Here is a 22,152-nt window from a genome sequence, read left to right on the forward strand (position 1 = left end):
ATGTGATACCTGCTTTGTGAATTTTACTAAGGTATTAGAACCCTTTCTTTCCACTATACAAAAGCAACAAGCAATTAGCTTTGTCAATGCACATTTATTTGTGTGCTTGAGGTCCATTCTCACTACAATTCCATTTGTTCTCAGTGCGGTTCTCCTGATCCTTATATGCAATGTCATTAATGTTTTTCTTTATTAATGTTAAATAAACAGTCAAGTTTCTAATTGAACACCATCTTATTAAAAGTTGATTCTCTAACCTGTGCCACTGTCTCATACGCGAGATACGCCAAGATTTCCATCGCAACAGCGTTTGGCTTTATCTCCATGAGGCTGCAATCCAACCAGTCCCGAAACTTGGTCGGTTTCTTGGCTATCGAATTAAGACAGAGAAAAAAATGTCAACACAGGAAAAACAATTAAGACAGAACCATAGCCAACCTTACAATAAGAACGTGAATGAATAGTACAAATACTTTGACAGGAGATACTAATGTTGAGATTGTTTAAACAGTAATTCTGATTTCAGTTTACAGAGGACTTTGTTGCTTTTCTTGTTTTCTATTGCCTTGTAAACACACACACAAAAGCACCGGGTACATTTTTATTATGAGAAAGGTGACTCAATACCCCTATGAAAAAGATAGTTAACAAAAGGAACAAACATTGGCAAATCCAACAGTTTTCACGCATGACAGACCTATGAGCGTTGTCAATATGTTTTTTTGAGATGTTGCAGAGCAGCGCGGTATGCTGTGCAATAGGACTTACAGTAAAACAAAGCACTAACCGCATAATAGCGCTTTTTGTCTACTTTAAGACAGGTTGCACAGCAGTGTGCGCTGCTGTGCAACATGGCAAAAAAAACATTGATAGAAATAATACAAAAAAACAACAAAAAGAGAGTTAACAAAAATGGAAAGGAAAAGAAAAAGGAACGTTCCCCCCATAACAGACCACTAAGGGCATCACTGTTCTGGGATATGTTTTTTTCCTCATTGCTTCCCATTCCCAAAGCCGCCTCTGATTGGCAAGCACTGTTAAACAGCCTATTGCTGCAATCTGGTGCTATCGGATCAACAAATAAAAGTAATTAGCACATTTATTGGAATATTGAGAGTGGGGGCACCGAGTCATATATATATATCAGACTGCAGTCAGTGTCTGACCGTGAACATTTTAGGCCCCATCAATCAGAATACAATAGTGAATTTTCAGAAGGGACAAGAGAAGGAGGCGATAAATACTTGGGCAACAAAACTGTAAGTATTCCATGTACCTCGTTGAAGAGGTGTGCACGCATTAGTCAGTCAAGAGCCAATAACTGAATGACTTTGTGTTCAGCAGTTTTAAATGGTCTCTCTTGTCAAACTTCTCAATCTGAGGCCAGACAAACCACACTATAGACTAGTTTTCAGTAATATTTTCTCACCTTCTCTTACTGATTTTCCTTGTTCTGGATTCCTCTAGAATACTCCCTAATCGAATTAAAGGTAGTGCCACGGAAATAAAAGCCCAGTTGTCTTCACTAAAAATCGAGTTAAGTATAAAACATATTTTAAGTTCATAAATGCCACGTGCGTGTCTTGCACAGGAGCGCCTTGTATTTACTGCCTCAATTGGCACGGATATCAAATTAATAAAACAGACAAGGATTATTTTCTTTTTTTCAGTTTAGCGCGAACAATGAACCAAAGGCATTGAAGTGGTTTAAATGAGCAAAAATTAAATTTGTTCATAGGCATGAGGAAATTAAGTGATTTGCTGAGAATCACAGGATGTTAAGATGACACAGAGATTCGAACTGGGGGACAAAGTCAGCAGCTCTGCTCACTATGCCACATTTTCTTCTCTCAATGAAGCCCGCAATTCCTCTCAGGTAAATTGTCAAGAAGATGAGGGCGGAGTGTAAAGCGAAGCCACATCTCTGACAGCTTTGATTTATATTGTGTTGTTCATTTCCTGCATTAAGTGTGAAAAGAAAAAAAAACATTCTGTCTGTGCAAATATGTTTCTGACACCTGTGTGTTTCCTTTTCTGTAAACATGGTTATTTCAAAGCTAGGAAGCAAAGTGAGAGAGGAGTGTGGCGTTAGGGAAACAATGGACAGCGGGGGAAACAATGGACAGCGGGGGAAAATGGACAGCAAACACAAGTGAAAGGGATCAGTAGCAGCGAGAGGAGAGCGGGGGTAAAGGAGAGGGACTGCTGAACCCCTTCGCTGCAGCGGAAATTCCGCCGCAGCGCTGGGGGGTGCGGGGGGGCAGCGCGGTGGCGCGGTGCTCATGACGGAGCCACTCCGTCATGAGCCACGGTTGGGCTGTGCTCATGACGGAGTGGTTCCGTCATGACTCCGCCCACAGCGCTAATCGCCCGCACAGGCGGGGAATTAGCGCCGCGTGGGCGGTGCGGCCACCAACGGCCGCAACATGACGGAACCACTCCGTCATGAGCACACGGCAACCGTGGCTCATGACGGCGTGGTTCCGTCATGAGCACGGAACGAGTTAAAAAAAAACCAGAGCAATGCAAATAACATGCAATTGTCAAACACCCTTGCTCACAACGAAAAAAGTAGGGCGAAAAAAGCCGATGAAAAGGAGTACTTGGGCCAAAACTCCACAGATAAGAAAAACACATGAAGAACAACAGGAAATAGCATGCTACAACAAACGGAAACCGAGGAAAACAAAGTGGCAAAAACACAAACTAATGAAATATAAGGATAAGCTGTAAGCCCCTTTTAAGATTTATATTGATTTCAAGAGATTTCACAGCAGGCGAAACCTAAACATCATTGTTTTTAAGGGAGGGGGAAGGTCACACATCAAGCAGATACTCATGATCTAGAATAAAAAAGGTTTTGTGTCTACCAAAACAAATAATAAATGTATAACAGAGGTTAAAGATTTCTGACTGCGCGACTCGGCAGACAGAAAATTACATTTCACCACAAAGGGACGACATTGTAGCCACAACACCTTTCAGGATACGTTTTGCTGCAAATGTAATCATGAATCTCATAACTCCATGTGCAAATTTTAAGCCGTGCAAACTGTGGGAGGGGATTTTGGAAATCTACTGTCATGAGAAATTAGGCGCTGAAGAAATAAATAATGCATTCTGTAAGAAATTGGGTTATTGGTTGAGGTGGGTGGAAGTCCCACACAAATAATAAACACAATCATTGTCGCGTTGAAACACAAAAGTCATTAAATTAACCTGGGATTCACCCTCTGGAAACTTGGCACAAAAGTAGGCAGGCTTAATTTAGAGACAATGTGTAAAGCGCCCTTGTTTTTACTCCTGTCAAGGGGAACAACTTATTAAAACCGTTTTCTGTACCACTTAGACTCTTTTAAATCACCTAGCATACCACCCTACACTCGCTACATCCTCACTTGCACTCATCATTACGGTTTCAAAATCTGAAGATCTCTGATAAAGAACCCCCTTAAATGAACTGTTGGGCATTGCAGCGCCAGCCCAATGAGGAGGAGCCCAATGATGAAGCATGATACCCATCTGGGTGTCTGAGGGCAATCACTTCTGATCACTCAGATCCCCAGAGCCAGTAGATCAGCTCCCATCCTGGTCCCAACCGACAGCTTCTCATCTCTCTTTTATTGCCTTTTCTAGAGGAACAGCACCCTTCTTCTGCTTAACTAAGAGTTAACAACAGAGCCATTCACAGTCATGTGACCCAGGACACTTGTTGAGGGCACCAAATGATTATGGCAAAAAAATGCTAACTGTCTAAAAGTGTCATATTCAGAATTGTGACTTAAATTCCGACTTTACCATTAAAGAGCATTTTAAATTACAATTCATTTGAGTCCATACATGAAATTTCTACCTGCTTCCAATCAAAAGTTAGCATTTATTAAATGTAATAAGATAACCAAATGTTATCCAATGGGAGCGATAGACCTTACAGTAGTGAAAGATTACTGTAGGAGTTTTTACAACCAGGAAATGGAAAACTTAAACCCATATGTCCTACTTTTTATATACAATGCACCCTTCCCTATGCACCTTTAGGGTATACCTAAGGGGTGGCATTTGTATTTAAAATGAAGGTTTAGGCCTAGCATTTTACATTGCCTGGTCGAAATGGCAGTTTAAGACTGCAATACATGCTGCTATGGCAGGCCTGAGACAAGCTTTAAAGTGCTACTTTAGTGGGTGGCACAATGAGTGCTGCATGCCCACTAGCAGCATTTAATTCACATGCCCTGGGTATCATGTAATACCATATACAAAGGAGTTAAAAGTAAATTACATGTGCCAATCAGGAATGGACACATTTTACCTCAACTTCAAAAGCTTTATTCGACAGTAAGTCTTAAAAGCACATTGGTACATTAAATACAAACAAAATAAATATCACAGGACAATCCACACACATTAAAAAACCATTAAATCCAATTGATTACTGTCGAAAATATAGGTAAAACCTTATTAATAGCTAAAAATTCACAGAACATAAAAGGGAAGACTTAACTCATGAAGGTCACTAACTAGCAGCAGGTTGGATGGAAGTTCGAGTGCGTATTATCCAAGTCCAACTTAAAAATTTAGCCACAGCCACCGCTATGCAAGGTGAACAATCAGAGCCCAGTATCCTTAGTGCTTCTTTGTGTCTTCGAATAGCTAACCTGAGACAGATGGGTCTAAGCCATTTGCGACGCGGAGCAACATAGAGAGGGCATACAAAAAACACATGTGCTACAGATTCAGGCATGTCTAGGCAATTATGACATCTATCATCCATAGTAGAGGACCATTTACTTGTAAATGACTTGACCGAAAGAGTACCTACTCTAAATTGAAAATATAACTTCTGGTCTTGAGGCCTCTCAATAATGTCCCAATATGATTCACATTTTGGGCGTAATTTGTGATCTAAAAACCGACCAGTTCAATTTGTGGACATATTAACTCTCTGGGATTCTAACTGGACCATTTCCCAATATTTTTCTTTTATATGTTTTTTTTGTTGGGAAGATTGAAAGGTCCGGTTTATCCCATAAGATACTTAGGTCTAGCTTTAATAAAAGAGACCTAATTTCCTTTAGCCACTGGATTTTATGAAATTGGTCAGCCTGAATCACATCCTTCAGACCCTGTGCATAATGCGTTAGTTAAGGGGTCGTCCAAATACGTCTCCAATACAACAATGGACGCAACCTGGCTAGATCAGCGATGTTTTTGCTACCTAAATCCAACAAAAGCGGGACAGTTGGGGTACTTTGGGGCACACCTACCAATTTAGGTAGAAAAATATTCTCCGCTTTAGCTAGACGGTTCAAGTTGGTAAAGCCCCAGAGTTCAGATCCGTAAAGAGCTGTATTAACTACTTTCATATTATACACCACAAGGGCAGGAGTGATTGGCCTTATTAAAGAGGACCTATGTTTAAAAGATAAAGCACCTGCAAGCTGGTGGAATTTTAATAAAGCCATATCCATGTGACGATTCCATCCCATATTAGTTTGTAACAAGATTCCAAGATAGGCAAAGGAATCAACCTGTTCAAGGGGTTTGCCATCGAGAAAGATTTTACCCTTAAAGGAATTGGCCTGGTTCAAAGGCATGAACTTTGTCTTTGAGATGTTAATCTCAAGTCCACGCTGTTGACAGAACTCTCCGAATGCATTAACGGCCTTCTGCAGGCCGCTCGGGGTTCGTGAGATAATTAGGGTGTCGTCCGCGAACATGAGAACAGGCACGCGGGCTCCAGCCAGTATAGGGGCATCAGTGGGGGAACTACTAAGATGTTCAACTATTCCGTTTATATATAGGGAAAACAGGGTGGGAGCCAGGACACACCCCTGGCGAACACCACGCTCGACAGGGAATGCGTCCGTGACCTTACCCTGAGCCCCCCATCTGATTCTCGCGTAGTTGTTCTCATGCAGGCGGACAAGCAAGGTCAAAAGATCAGGCGGCAGCCCCAGTTCGGCAAGAACAGACCAGAGTTTGCTGCGGGGGACTAAATCAAAGGCCGATTTTAAATCTACAAACACTGCATAAAGTGTCCCCCTAGATAACAGCACATTTCTCCAATGTAATAAAATAAAGAAAAGAACTTGGTCGATCAAACTAGTGCATGGACGAAATCCAGCCTGGTAAGGGGATAAGATGTTTTGATCCTCAATCCATGCTTGTACTTTACTCTGGACTAGACGACCAACCAGTTTTTGGGCTGAGTCTATGAGGCTAATAGGCCTGTAGTTATTTGGTAGTGATTTGTCCCCCTTTTTAAAAACAGGGATGATCTCGGCTCCCTTCCATGAAGATGGAATAGGAGCTCCTCTGGCCACTGAATTTGCTAGCAATGCAAAATACTGGCACCAAGAGGGCCTGTCACTCAGGAAGATGTCAGCTGGAATACCATCCATACCTGGGGCTCTACCTCTGGTAACACAGTCTAATGCTAAGCTTACATCTTCAGCTGTAAACAGATTATTTTGAAAAAGGCTGGTGGGTGAAAGGCTACAAACCGATAACACCTGGTTACAACCATATTGAGGTTTAAAAAATTCTAACCATTGTAGCTGGGGTACATTATTTTGTGGGGGATCCCCTTGCCCATCCCTATCCCATTTTATGATATTCCAAAATTGTTTGGAGTCTTTGGAAGCACAGGCCGATTTCAAATCCTGCCATCTGTCCTCATCCCACTGCCTTTTTGCCGCCTTTTGAACCGATCTATAGGAACCCCTTGCCTCACGTACTCTCATGGGGTTCTTTGCCTTTATTTCTTTCCTCAATATTGACCTAGCAACTTTACAGGATTTATTGTACCACTTACCTGTGGCCATTTTTAAGTTTCTATTTCCCCTAGGAGGAGCCTTCTGGAAGAATGTCTTGAGTCTAGAAAAAAGGTTATCATGGGCCTCTAGCATAATACAAGGGAAATCCTGTCTATCAATTTGAGTATTTAATTGTACCAGTTCCTTTGTAACTTCATTTTTAAGTGCGGCCAGCTGGGCAGGATTCTCTGCTACTTTATCCCATTTAACATGGCGCATATTGTTAGTAACTACAATATCAAGGTGGTAGTTACTCCACCTATGGACTCTGCTTTATCCCCAGTTTGGACGTTAAGTAATGAACAAAAAGGGTTGTGGTCGCTTTCTATCCGAGGTTTGATGACCATATCAACCAACCTATGCCAAAATCTAATGTCCACCAGTAGGTAGTCAATTCGGCTACTATTCCTCCCGTTATCAAAGGTGCACGCACCCTGTTGATCTTAGGGGGTTCTCCCATTTGCTGCTCTTAGTCCTCTTTCAAGACACATAGATTTTAACTGAATTGCTGCACCTGACCATCTTTTTATAGCAGGGAGACCAATCTTAGGAATACCCCATCTATTATCCTGTTCGGCAGAGATGTCCTGATCTTCTTGGCCGAGTGGTTCATAAGTGGTGTTAAAATCACCCCCCACTATTGAAACAAACTGTACTGGGAGACCCTCTAATTGGGTGTCAAGAGCTGTGACAACCTCTGAGATGCGCCCTCCTGGTTGGCCTCTGGCATAGACATTGAAAATAGCCAGTTTGTTACCATCAGGCCATTCAAGTCTGACTGCCAGAATATCATTTGACAAAACTCTGACCTGCTGTACCTTGCAACTCAGGGTCTGGCGAATCCATATCACCAGGCCTCCAGCAGGCCGACCTTTTAGGCTTTTGACAACAGGGATAAAAAAGTTAAGATATCCTATTCGAAAAACCGCATCTACCGACCATGATTCCTGAAAGAGGTTAATATCATGTTGGTCGATTAATTTGCACCATTCCAAAGATGGAACCTTGTTGCCAATTCCCGCAAGGTTCCATGAAATAAGGGATAAACCATCCTTTCTAGATTGAGGGATGATCGATTTTGTGAGATTTTTTGAGCCTCCCAAGATCATATTTCGACCCTCTATACAATGCTCTACCTCAAGTTTAACTAAAGGATGAGGATTTGACATTGTACCATAAGTTTCAACGAAACTTTCAACACTCCTTGGATTCAGGTTCCCCACTGCTGTTGGTTGGTTATTATGGGAAGGCTCTGTGATCCTCATTAATTCCACCGGAATACATGTGGGTAAGGTTGGTCCTAGATGGTCACCCTTATTAACCTGTACAAGATGGCTGTTCAGTAGAGTCTCCCTATATGGACTACTGAAGACATTATGACCTGGACTCAGCAGGCAATCACAATCCTCCATGTCTGTCAGTACCCCATAACGATTCCTCAGGCTAATTCCATCAGAAAAGGATGGTAAGCCCCCTATCATTAGCTGGCGTGTATGAATGGGCATTGAGCTGGACCTAGAACTAGACCCGTTACACCACAGTCGATCATAGAAGAATTCTAAAGTTAGTGGGATTATAGCCGAACTCCTAAATTGTGGGGGGAATAAGTTCGCTAATACAATCAGCAATGCTTGGGGATTTGAAAAATTTACCACTATACAGTCACCCCCAAATCTCTTCTTACTCGTTCCCAGCCAAGGTACCCTTCTGGCCATTATGATTTCCTTGGCTAGTTGTTGTCTGCCCCTATCGGAGATCCTCATATTGTTGGACAACCAGTGAAGGGCTTTGTCAATTAGATTACCTGCAAGTTCTTCTTTACCAGGACTTAAACAAGGTACATTTGCTAGGACAAGTACTAGGGGCGAGGCCTCAGGTATAAGCTGGAATGCTTCTCTATCTATAGAGGTCAAATGGTGGTCACACCGAGCATCAGGACTGATAGTAGAGTTAGGAAAAGTAGCCCCCTTACCCGGTTTTACTGGGACCCTGGTGTTCATAGCACCATTGGAGACTAAAGTTTGCTCCTTCAGGCTAGGGTTAACATTCCCGGTTAAGGTGTCAGCCTGACTCAGGGATTGAGACAGAAGTGTAACTGGGGTTCTTGGGATAGCTGGCTGGGACACTGACTCCAAGAGTAGTAAGTCGCAACAATCTGAGGGAGGGTTAGCTGGCTGGTTCACCCCACACCTCCTTTCTATACCAGTCATTTTTTCCTCCAAGGAGGATATCCTAGCTAAAATAGGAACCAAGATAAGATCTAGTTTTCCTTTGAATACAGCCCAGAGAGATTCCATTTGATCCTCTAAAGGAGGTTTAAGGGTATTAGGTTTGGCTGTTTTAGGCCTGGGCTTTTGTGTTCCTATCCCCTTCGGAGGATCAACCTTGCTTGATGACACCACCCCGCCAGCCCTAGTGCATCGTCTTTTCTTTTGGGCGGGAGGGGGGATAATACTAGGTGCGATATCATCAATATAACCTGTTAAGGAGGATCTGAGGGACTGATCATGATTACTCTTATCATTTTCTATCGAATCCCTGGGAAAATCAGAAGCTGTGGGCTCCGTCTGGGACACTATCCCTTCTGGTTCCACATGGACCATTGCAAAGGTGGTAAGTCCTGGATCGAAAGAGAGTCTTCTTTCAGTTCTTTCTATTTCATCGTTAAGCATACTAGATACTTTCACCAGGTACGAGTCCAGAGTAGCTACGCCCCCTCCATTGTCTTTTGCACCATTTATTTTCCTTTTCACCATTCTCCTTTAACAGGTATCTATTGCAAACAGTACCTTTTGAATGTCGACCTTAGGGGGGTGGCCCAGCCCAGCCACCTTCAGCTCCGGACGGCCACAGACGGCCCCGCCCTTGTCCCGGGCTTCTCCCGGCGACACCCGCGCGCGTCCCGCGACGCGGAGGAAGCCTCTCCTTTTTCAGCGCCTCCGGGCGCGACGCAGCAGGGAAGTGACGTGGTGCCGCTAAGCACCCTGGGAGCTGTAGTCTCCCCCAACTGCGGCCGGTGGGCTCTAATCGGCGGCAGGGAAGACAGACAGCGACCGAGCCCCAAGTCCAGCAGCACAGCCCAAGCAGGTACGAGCGCCACAGAGCACACTCTCCAAATGAGCAACAGCCCCCGCTCCACCAAGGGAGCCTCTCCTTTTTCAGCGCCTCCGGGCGCGATGCAGCAGGGAAGTGACGTGGTGCCGCTAAGCACCCTGGGAGCTGTAGTCTCCCCCAACTGCGGCCGGTGGGCTCTAATCGGCGGCAGGGAAGACAGACAGCAACCGAGCCCCAAGTCCAGCAGCACAGCCCAAGCAGGTACGAGCGCCACAGAGCACACTCTCCAAATGAGCAACAGCCCCCGCTCCACCGAGGGAGCCTCTCCTTTTTCAGCGCCCCAGGGCGCGATGCAGCAGGGAAGTGACGTGGTGCCGCTAAGCACCCTGGGAGCTGTAGTCTCCCCCAACTGCGGCCCGTGGGCTCTAATCGGCGGCAGGGAAGACAGACAGCGACCGAGCCCCAAGTCCAGCAGCACAGCCCAAGCAGGTACGAGCGCCACAGAGCTCACTCTCCAAATGAGCAACAGCCCCCCACACATTTTACCATGTTTTAGGTAGCAAACATACTTAAGCACTGGTTAGCAGTGGTAAAGTGCACAGAGACCTACAGCCCATAATAACACATTCAGAAAACAGGAGGGGGGAAGGCAAGAAATGTGGGAGAATACCACACCATGTCAGGTCTAACACACTGTATAAGACCAACCTTCTTGTGTACGGTGTTGTATTCTAGCACTGTAAAATGTGTGAGGCTATTTTGGTACCAGACATTGGGTTGCAGCAGACAGTTTTCTATCCATAACATTACAATGATGATGAGTAGAGGTTGAATGACTGGTGTGAAGCAGTTGAAGTGGTAGTGGTGCTGCCAAGATGGATTGCTTTAATTAGGATGAGGCAGCTGCTGTTTGGAAATGACAGAGTGTGGTATGCAAAATAACAATTGACTGGGATGTGGTTAGATTAATTACCAGTAGCCAAGATTGATTCAAATTTTCCAACCATCATTTTTGTATACTTCAGTGTTTCACCTTAAGTGGGACGGGTATATCCAGACATGGGTCTCGAAGTCTGTGCCACTGGAACCAAGCTGTACCCAGCTGATAAGCTCCTATAAGGGCAAAAACAGTCCTGGGTTGCTTGTATTGCAGTCCTGGGCTGGCAGTTTGGGCAGGACTACTCCCACTAGAGCAGAATGTAGCCTGAATTGCTGATGACTGGGTCCAAACTGAGGTGGCATGGTAAGCGAAATAATGATGGACAGGGATATAGCACGGAGTAATTACCAGTGGCTGGGATTAATTCAAGCTTTCCATCCACCACTTTTTTGTATAATTTCCTCTAGTTATAATCTGGAGGTGTTTATCTGTGAGTGCTGGGGGAGGCTGTTTAGGTAGGATGTGAACCACAGTAGGAGCAGGACATTAGGGGAGAGGATGTGACCTAAGGGCTAGAGCAGTCCACCTCAAAGTTGGGGAACGGGGTTCGAGTCTTGGCAGGGACTCTCAACATCCTGTAATTCTGGGCAAATCACTTTAATCTCCCCATGCCTAACATAAATGAATGTGTCTCTCTGTAACGCAACTGGTGCTCATGTAAACTGCTCTGATATCTTCGGGTCGAGTTTGTGCTATATAAAACTCCGCCCAAAAAAGCCCATCCCAGACTAGAATGTTACATAGCGTTTCGCTTGCAAGTAGTAGAGAGCAGCTCATACTGGGCCACCAAATGACCGCAATTCACTGGTTGTTTCTGAGGTATTGGCACCAATGATCAGACATATAGGCTTTTTAATTGAAAAAGGGCCTGATATGCCCCACTGGAACTACTTTACAGATCACTGCCCTCTCCCCTCCGACATCCACTCTCAAATCAACGTTCCTCCACCCGAAAGTGAATCCCAATTAAGTGGAAGACCAACTCTAAGCCTCACGACAGTAAAATGATAGAACTGATTTTGCTAAAATATGCAAAAGCAGGGGCAGATGCCAACACAAAACTGCTTGCGCTAGGCAGTTCAACTGACGTAAACAGATCCGCGGGTATTTTCCCTGAAGACGGGTAGATTATCAAACAGATGCGAGAGATCGCTAGACTCGAACACAGGAAATATATTATGCTAATGAAATAATAAAGAAACCCTATTTCTGATAAAGTTAACACCATAAATTATGAATTTGATGAAAATGTACTTTAAAAGGAGTCACATGCTGCGTATCACAATCATCCATCCAGTGCAAACAGAAAACAGAACAGTAAATATCAACAGCTAAAGAGCCCCCTCTCGAAATATGTGGTCGGCAAATCGAGAAGAAGGAATCAGCCCTGACGCACAGCAGGAGGGACTGCGATTCAGCAGAATAAAAAGTTACCGAGCCTGCGGGGTCTGAAAGGGACTGAGATGGGCAGGTGGGGGGGGGGGGCACAGGGGTCGGGATGGGAAATGATACCAATAGAGAGTAGAGTTAAAATAACTGACAAGAAAGTTACTAAACCACAACAAATAGGATGGAACTATGAGGAACAAAAAATAGCTCGACCCATGGGGGAGTCACCGTTAAGAAAGGAGATGAGCAGACTCGAAGATAAAGGTTTATTTTAGGTGAAAAGTCACCACATGGTGTCAATATCATTCATTACTCGTCCGAACTAAAGTTCATCAGTACGCATCCATCGAGAATGTTAATCATTCATGACATCAGTGGTAACGCAGGGAAACTGAAAGTCATTCTGATCCACAGTGGATACATCCAGGCAATGGTCTGGATGGACAAATCAATAATTCCACAGTGAAATATTGATGTTGCCTCTGCGGAAAAAGAAATAGATCACGAACCCTGTCAGTCAGCTAGGGAGAACTTAGGAAGCCAGCCGCAGCATAAAAGATACGTTGTACAGCACAGGGGCTGTTAAGTGGTTGATATATCTGACAGAGTCCCATGGGCTACCAAAGTTCAGATCCTGGCCTGCAGAAGCCCCTCACTGATCAATCAAAAGTACAATATTGTTTTAGTGGGAGCGAGAGACCACCGCCATGTTGTTTCCTTCTCCGAAAGGATCACCTTCGGAAAGCTTTCCTGTTTCGTTGCGAATGCGCATTCCACAAAAGTTACCTGGTGGAGTTGTGGAGTGATGAAATGATGGTGGAGGCAGGAGTAAAATCAGGAAAAATGGTCTTTCTAATGCTGCCACTAGTTGACTTCTCCCACTGTAACCTATCACTCGGAAAGCAATTCTGTGCACTGAATTCACACCTTCTGCCTTTGTAGGTGATCTTTTACTGTTGGCTCTCTTGCTCCCTTTTTATATTTTCTAATATTTCCAGCTCATCAGCAAATGCAGTTGGCTGTGGGGTCAGTGTTTCACTGTGGACTCCCTTAGTAGGGTCTGGAAGTGTGTTTAGCATGTTCCATCACACATGTGGTACGAAGAAAAGAACACAACACAAGCTAGATCTGACCCTAACGAACACTATGCCAAGGTTACTTTCTTTCTCAGTCCCTACAAACAGCTCTGGTCATGATTTTGTTTACTAAAACCTAGCAAAACAGACACTGGAAACTCAAAGGAGCCCCAGGCAGACAGATAATACCGCCTGAATCCCAGTGAAGCAGTCTGGCCGCAAGCGAGAAGCGAGCAATCCGTAGTCAGACCCAGCAGGATTAGAGTGTTTAAATTCTTGCAAGCCTCTCCGCTCAGTAACAACAAAGGTGTGTCACAGAATTGAGACATCCTGGTGTCTTACTGTTCAAACAGATGCACCATCCATTCATGCCATGATTGTCCTACAATGTATGCAGCTTCATGGTATGTCTGGGGACTGACCTGATGAATGAAATACTGATACAGTCATTTCCCGAGGTGGATAGTGCCATCTGACTCAAGGCTGGGATGAGGCATACTGTGTGTTATCAGAGCTTGTAGGTGTTTTACCATACCTGTAAGCATGGCCACTGGAATTATGCACCAGGAGAGGGCCAAATTGAGTGGCAGGGTTGTGTAAATTATGTGGCAGGGTTGAGTAAGTTATGCAGATAGAAAAGGCAAATTATGCAGCATTGTACGGCACATTTTTTTGTAGCTGTTTTACTTCATTATTTTGTCATTTTTAGGTCGAGTCTGGGCAGCGCATGCACTGCTGTGAGGTATGGGGTAATCAGGTATGGACTTGAAGCTTCACCCACTCTCTGCCCATCTTTCAAATTGGCTCCTGTTGCTGTGGTTTCTAAATGGTTGCTTCTGATTTGTTAACAGGCTTGTTAGTCCCTCCTTAGTAATGCCTTGTCTGCATTTGTAACCGCCCATCAGGACTGGACCTTTTACTATGTCCTTACTAATTAGCTTCCATTAGCCCTTTTGAGAACTCTTTGCTCACTTTGTCTAAAGAGCACTGGTGGGACGCTAGCTTTAGTAATGGCGGCCGTTTTCTTTAAAATTTGCATTGCATTGCATTCACTTTTACTATGGGGACACACGCAGTGCCCGATCATTAGCTTTTTAACACTATCTCCCCACTTCGTTTCAGACACTGCGCCCCCTGCCATGCTTTATCACACAGCACGGCCGGGCGGCGTGCGCTTTCACTTTATTTTAGCCATGCTTTCTTTTGTGCATACACTGCGTCCCTGCCAAGCTTTATCCCACAGCATGGCCAGGTGCTTTCACTTTATTTCAATGTATTAAATGCTTTTGTAGATAGATACAGCGCAGAGCGCTCAATCTGAAAACATGGCCGGGAGTCTTTTTTTTAATTGGTCCCAGGCTATACACAACAGGCATTGGAGGCTTGAGGGGGAGATCGGGCAAGTACATCTGCCGGCTCGGGCGCGTTGCTCTCCTCCCTCACTCTGCCCCTGCAGCTACGAGCATTCCCACAAACTTGCCAGCCGCAGCCGTTCTTGTTGTTTACTAGCACCCATGCGTAGCTTTTGCATTCATAGAGGCTGCGCCTCTTTCTTTAAAGAAACCGCGTCGAAAGAAAGGTGCGCGACCGACATTAAAGTGAAAGCGCGGCATGGGCGCTTCTACCCAAAAAAAACATCTTTTTGCCAACTTGACAAACAGATGCTCTTTTTTTGTCAAAGCCCCCATGCCGCAGTTTCACTTTAATGTCAGACACGCTCCTTTCTTTAGACGCGGCTTGTTTAAAGAAGGTGCGCAGCCTCCATAAATGTGAAAGTGCCGCTTGGGCGCTAGTACTTGCAATGCAATAGGTCTCGCATTTGCGAGAGTTTAAGCTATTGCATTGCCAATAGCTCAAACTCTCGTAAATTCAAGACCTATTGCATTGCAAATGCTTGTTGAACTTGGTAACACTGTCTGGGACTCGGTTGCAGCTCATTAGTTCCAGTTTAATGCCCAAATATAGCAATAAGCAACCACTCCAGCTTTGCAAAGGGCCTTCCACTGCACAACAGCATGTATCGCAACATTTCGCGTAACTTTTGAAACGTTTGAGCTACAAACACTTTTTTTTGTGTTAAAATCTGCAGACTACGCGATAGATGGTGGATTCTGTGATAAACCCAGCAAATCTAGAATTATGTGAAAATTGTTGCGACTGCACCAATCGCATAATTCCAGTGGCCCTGCCAGTATTGTTTGGAACCTCTTTTTCACGTGCATATCTGCTCTGAAATAACAATTTGAGAGTGCAGTAAATCTGCACTACTTGTAATATCGATTTCAAGCACAGACTCCTGTATGCACCCAAACTGAGATTACACGAGCAATCGTACTGAGGAGCTAATTAAAAACAGAGCACATGAGCTGGAAAATGACCTGATATTAATAATCTTTCCCACTAGTTTCATTCCTTTATTTTATGTTATGCTATATTTAGTGAAAATGCTGCTAATTTCTTTACTTAGGGAGCACCAACGGGGTTTGAGTTGAGCAGTAGCCCCCAATCCTGTATATAGACGGCGGGCCACGTGGTCAGCAGTTTCCCGCTACAGTTTTGGAGGTTAGTAAATGAGTACAGCTCCTCACACAGGCCTACAAAGCCCTCCACAATGCCGGACCTGCATACGTCAAGCACCGCCTCTCCTTTTACAACCCCACCAGTCATCTCAAATGTGGCCAACTGGCCCTGGCCACCATCCCATGGATCCGCAAGACCTTAGCGAGAGTAAGATACTTTTCCTACCTCAATGCGAAGACCTGGAACTTCCTGCCCCTACATCTCAGGCAATCACCGTCTCTGCCTCAAGTCAAGAAGGACCTCAGGACCGGGCTCTTAGACTGAAGCACAGATTCCCCACCCCAGCACCTTGAGACCCTAATGGGCGAGTAGTCGCGCTTTACAAGAAACTTTATTGAGTACCCACTACTAGTTCCTGAAGTCATGTTTCATCGCTACCAAAACTATTCTATCGGGATTTCCTGAAGAGGGAATGCACAAATCATGAATATTACCAAACAAATAATCTCTTTGTCCTAGTACCCAAATCATGGCTTCCAACCATGCTATCGTCCCTTCCTGTCTCTTCTGTTTCCAGTTTTCCCAATTACACAGATCAGTGTTTGTTAGATGTAAGGGCACTATTTATACCACTGTCCCAGCCTGAATATTTTTTTTGGGATTGGCAGACTGTTCTCCTACTTTTAAGGAGTGTTCTGCTGCCTTCTAATGTAAGACACCACCTGGACATAGATTCTAGTAACCCATAGCAGTGGCCTAGACTATAGTTGGCGCTAGAAGACAGTAGCAAGGCCTGTTCTGCTCCCAGCATGCTGTGCGCGCTGCCACAAGTGTTGCAGGTCCATGTAGCTGGTATGATTTGATGTTCCTTTTCTGCTTTGGCAAAAAGCGTTGTTGTTTCCCTGCAGACCGTGAGAGCAAGAAAATAAAGAAGAGGGGGTGGGGGGATTTGAAGGGGGCAGCAGTGTTTCACAAGGCCCATTTGAAAACACTTTCAGTGGGCCCTCACACACCAGGGAGGAGTGGGAAAGGAGTCCATTTCACAAGTGGCTGCTGTCTTTGCATGGGGGTAGGGCTGCCCACATCTCCCAGAAGCTGCCAAAAAAATGGAAGTGGTGCAGAGCCACTATAGCAAAGAAGTGCAGATGTTCTGCCCCAAAGACCAGCGATTTTGCCAGGGGTGACCAACAGGCGCGCCGCCCATTGAGCTGAAAGGGCTTCAGCCCCCCCCCCCTCGTGTGTGGCAGCCCGAGCTGAGACAGCTTCCCGGGAACACACACACAGCCGCACCCGAGTACTTCACAGGTCTTTAAAAGACCATTCGCATTTCTAAATACCCTTTACTTGAACTTAAAAAGACCATTCGCTTGTCAATGAGGCTTTGTTGTGTTTCCACCCCTTCCAAAGCCCCTGCATCTCCACTCTATTGCTTGAAGAGTCAGCCCCCTCCCTGAAATCTTTTCTTAGCCGCCCCCCCCCCCCTTGCCCTTACCCCCCCCCCCCCGAGATTCGGCTCTAGTTGCGCCCCTGGTGACCAATCCCCGTCCGCACGGAGGGACTCATGTTACAGTGCTGACCCTTCCATCACCATTGGCAGCACCCCATAAGCTCTTTCCAGTGTGGGGGTAAGTACAAGCTCCCACCAGAGTTAGGCCTGGGAGCTCCCGAGCCCTACTAAAGGTACCACTGACAAGCAGGGCGTGCGAGGGGAAGCAGCTACTACCTGCCATCTTTATAGGGAGATTCAACTATCACTCGATGTTTTCCAAGGGAGGAGGCCGCACGAGCTGTATGAGATACAAGGATATTCATATTACTGTAATTAAACTAGAAACGCCCCTTGTACAAAAGGAGCCTCGCACGCATACATATTGTTCAGAGTCTAATATGAGATACAAAAAAAAACAATTGCAAGGCCTCAGATAACACTTTCACAAAGAACCGGGTAACCCGGAACTGGCATAACAATACTTTCATCCAACTTTAATTAGCTTTGTTTTAACTTAATTTAGACTTCGGGTAATTTAGACCATTTGTACATCCGCATTAGCGACTCCTGCATTAATACCTTCCGACTACCCATATATCTACTCATATATTTTATACATTGTACCTCGGGGTACCTTCACAGGCTGCAACATCAAGGGCTTTCAGCACTCTGGACAGCTCTGTAGCTGTCCATGGTGCCGAACATGGATAGGGTAAAGGTTTCAATTGTTTTCTATCTATGAAATACATTCCTCTGATCTATACCAAGGTGCTATACCCCTAAAGCTGGCTGCTACCTGAAAAACCTGCTAAAAATTATAGGGCCCCATTCACAAAGGTAAACTTACTTTTGTGTAAGTTTATGATTTTTTCCTATTCACAAAGAGTAGTAACTTTACCACTGCGGGGTCTCCGCACTCTTGGCAGAATCCCCGCACATAAAAGATGGAACTGTCCTTTCTTGTAATGTGTGGAGTCTCTGCCATGGGTGCGGAGACTCCACAGTCGAGTAGATACTGCCCATAAAATAACTTTGTGAATAGGAAAAAATCGTAAACGTACACCAATGTGTAAGTTTACCTTTGTGAATCAGGCCCATAGAACTGAAAATCTCTTGAAAGCTTCTGGCTGGAGATATGAGACTGCCACCATTACTGTACTATAATTTTACAGTTGCCATGACCTCGAGGTCAAGGTCCAGTTTATTAAGAATTTTCTTTTCAAGTGATAACTCTCCCAAGAATATCTTATTTATTGTCTGACACTGTATCGACGCCCGACGCCCACCCGCCGACCCAGACACCGCCGCCAGCAACCTCAGGTGTTGGATCGACAACTGCGCCAACACTCTCGCCCTGCTCAAGAAACCCTCCAACAGACACACCACCAAGAAGCCAGCTGGTTTTCTGCAGAACTCCAGACCTCCAAATAAACTTGCCGGAAACTAGAGAAGAAATGGCACCGCGAACAGACACCGGAGAACCTAGAAGCCCACAAGACAGCCATGCGCCAACACCATCACCTCATCAGAAGCGCCAAAAGGACCGCCTCAACAACAACGCACACAACAGCAAAGAGCTCTTCAACATCGTAAAGGAACTCTCCAACCCCAGCTCCAACACCAACGACATCCCACCATCGCAAGACCTGTGCAACTCCCTTGCCACCTTCTTCCACCGAAAGATTGCCGACATCCACAACAACCTGACCACCCCAAAAAACAACGACACCTCAGACCCCACGGCCACCACGTACAGCGACCCCCTGTTTACCTGGACCCACATCAACGACGACAACACCTTCAAGATCATGACTGCCATCCACTCCGGCTCCCCGTCAGACCCATGCCCACACTACATCTTCAACAAAGCCAGCACCACCATCGCGCCCCATCTCCGCAAGGCCATCAACATCTCCTTCGAAACCGCGATCTTCCCGGAGAGCTGGAAGCACGCAGAGATCAACGCCCTGCTCAAGAAACCCACGGTGGACCCGAGAGACCTCAAGAACTTCCGGCCCGTTTCTCTGCTCCCTGTATCAGCGAAGGTCATCGAGAAAGCCGTCAACAAACAGCTGACCTGCTACCTTGAGGAGAACATCATCCTAGACCCGTCCCAGTCCGGATTCCGCAGCAACCACAGCACCGAAACCACCCTCATCGCCGCCACCGACATCAGGGCCCTGCTGGACAAAGGCGAAACTGCGTCCCTCATCCTCCTGGACCTATCAGCCGCCTTCGACACTGTCTCCCACCGCATTCTACGCAAACGCCTTCACAACGCAGGGATCCAAGACAAGGCTCTGGAATGGACCACCTCCTTCCTCTCCAGCAGAATCCAGAGCGTCCGCCTCCCCTTTCCGGTCCGAGGCCTCCAAGATCATCTGCGGCATACCCCAAGGATCATCCGTCAGCCGGACATTGTTCACCATCTACATGGCCCAGCTTGCCCACGTCGCCAGACTGCATGACCTCAACATCGTCTCCTACGCCGACACACAGCTGATCCTCTCCCTCACCAAGGACCCCCTCACCGCCAAAACCAACCTCCACGAAGGAATGAAAGCCGTCGCCGAATGGATGAAGAACAGCCGTCTGAAGCTGAACTCGGACACGACGGAGGTCCTCATCCTCGGCTCCACCCCCTCGTCCTGGGACGATTCCTGGTGGCCGACCGCCCTGGGAGCAGCACCGACACCCACCGACCACGCACGCAACCTGGGGTTCATCCTCGACTCAACACTCTCCATGACCAAGCAAGTCAACGCCGTCTCATCCTCCTGCTTCAACACCCTCCGCATGCTCCGGAAAATCTACAGGTGGATCCCAACCGACACAAGAATAACGGTCACCCAGGCCCTCGTCAGCAGCAGGCTGGACTACGGAAACGCCCTCTACGCGGTAGCCCCGGCCAAACTGCTGAAACAACTGCAACACATACAGAACGCCTCTGCCCGCCTGATCCTCGACATCCCTCGACACAGCCACATCACACCCCACCTGAGAGACCTGCACTGGCTGCCCGTCAACAAGAGGATCACCTTCAATCTCCTCACCCACGCACACAAGGCACTCCACGACACCAGACCAGCATACCTCAACAGACGACTCACCTTCTACACTCCGAACCGCCAGCTCCGCTCCGCCGACCGCGCCCTTGCTACCGTCCCCCGCATGCGAAGAGTGACCACCGGCGGCAGATCTTTCTCCTACCTCGCCGCCAAGACCTGGAACACCCTCCCCATCCTCCTACAGCAGACCCAAGACCTACTTACCTTCAGGAGACTCAAAACCTGGCTCTTCGAGCAGTAGTAGCACCCCCCCACCCCCCTAGCACCTTGAGACCCTCACGGTTAAGTAGTGTGCTTTAAAATTATAAGCTATTGGCATTGTAAATGACAATGCCTTTTATTTATCTGTTTTTAAAATCAACACATAGATAAAAGCTTTGTCATTTACAATGCCAGTAGCTGAAAGTTTCACAAATGCGAGACCTATTGCATTGCAAATGCTTGTTGTATATTAGGTGGAGAATTGATACTTTCCATGACCGCGGGATTATGGCTGTGAGAAGAGCGTGATTGAAGAGAGGCGTGAAAACCCCTGCCCAAAAACTTTGGGCGGACTTAAAAACAGCTGCAGGGATCCTGTTGGGTCCTGGTGCCCCACTGTTTCTCATTTGCTTGATGGTGGCAATAACTGAGGGCTCTGAGATGTAGGAGTGCCCCGATTCTTGCCCATGCCATTAAGGAGATGGGAAGCCCTGCAGTGTCAGGTGCCAAGTGAAAAACTAATAGTTCCCACATTAACCAGTAGAGGGGGCTTTACCGTAAGAACACAAAAAACAAGCATAGGCAAGCCCCTGTTTCTGGCTCTAATGTGCCAAGACATGCAAATTCAAGACTTCTACACTAACAGACGGAGTTGACGGCTGCAGTTTCCCTTCGCTTCTAGATTCATCGCATGCCGGCCCTTATCAAGGAGGCCTATGCAGCCACACTGTACATGCTATATTCTCTCCAAGGACCTCACGTAATGTTTTTGCCCTGAAGAAGTTCATTGCATATGAACGAAATGCGTTGGCTGGCAATTTTCTGTACTTGGATTCTGATGAAAATAAAGGGTCTATGTAGACAACCTAATCAAGACTTTATGCTTTTTGAAAAACTATCTTCACTTAACGGGTGGTGCACCACTCCATGTCTTGGGCAAATTCAAGACTTCTTAAGTGTTGTTTACTGTGATGCATTCATACATGGTGTTTAACACTCTAAATCAAGCCTTATTGGCTTTGCCAATGCTGGGGAAAAAATGTGGCAGAAAAAATATTGCTTTGTGTCTACAATGCCTACAAGTAATATATTATTGAGTTTGACCGTGTGATAACTAAGTGTACTCTTTAGATGTAAATAGTCCATCATGCGTTCAAATGGAAGCAGTTCCTAGAAAGTGGAGTGATATAACAAAAAGCCAATTGCATGAAGAGACTAATACTCCTCGAATGGGGCTGAAACCCACTATGTATGTGTTAAAGAACTGGTGACACTACGTCTTGCAGACAACTATGATATCAAGCCAGACCTAAAAGGGCAGTACTTGTGGACTTTGAAGGCCATATGGGTGACCCCAGTACATTTAAACTCAGTCCACAGCTAGGGTTTATCTTGAACTCAGCCTTTTGTATCATCCCACAAATAGCTTAGTCAGGAATGTGCTAAATGACCTTGTGTTACTGCAGGTGCACCACCAGATGCAGCTTGCAGCAGCCCTTTTAATGCATCACCTGTTGCAGTGGGGTTTAAGGGAGGAGACACTTGGCCATTGTATCTCCTGCCCTGGGAGTCCCTGAGCCCACCAGGAATGGACTGCAGG

The 22,152-nt window shown here is 45.9% G+C and overlaps 1 protein-coding gene across 5 annotated transcripts in view; it reads right to left on the minus strand.

Moving 5' to 3' along the window:
- SUPT3H (SPT3 homolog, SAGA and STAGA complex component) overlaps positions 1 to 22,152 on the minus strand; it is a 2,245,889-nt gene that overhangs the window by 543,906 nt on the left and 1,679,831 nt on the right. For all 5 annotated transcript variants that reach the window (XM_085610529.1, XM_085610533.1, XM_085610532.1 and 2 more), the window contains one exon: positions 258 to 370. In XM_085610529.1, the coding sequence (XP_085466655.1) occupies positions 258 to 370 (113 nt within the window). The remainder of the gene's footprint in view (positions 1 to 257; positions 371 to 22,152) is intronic.

The sequence above is a fragment of the Triturus cristatus genome, chromosome 6 (assembly GCF_964204655.1).
Source record: "Triturus cristatus chromosome 6, aTriCri1.1, whole genome shotgun sequence".
In the NCBI taxonomy this organism is placed as follows: Eukaryota; Metazoa; Chordata; class Amphibia; order Caudata; family Salamandridae; genus Triturus; species Triturus cristatus.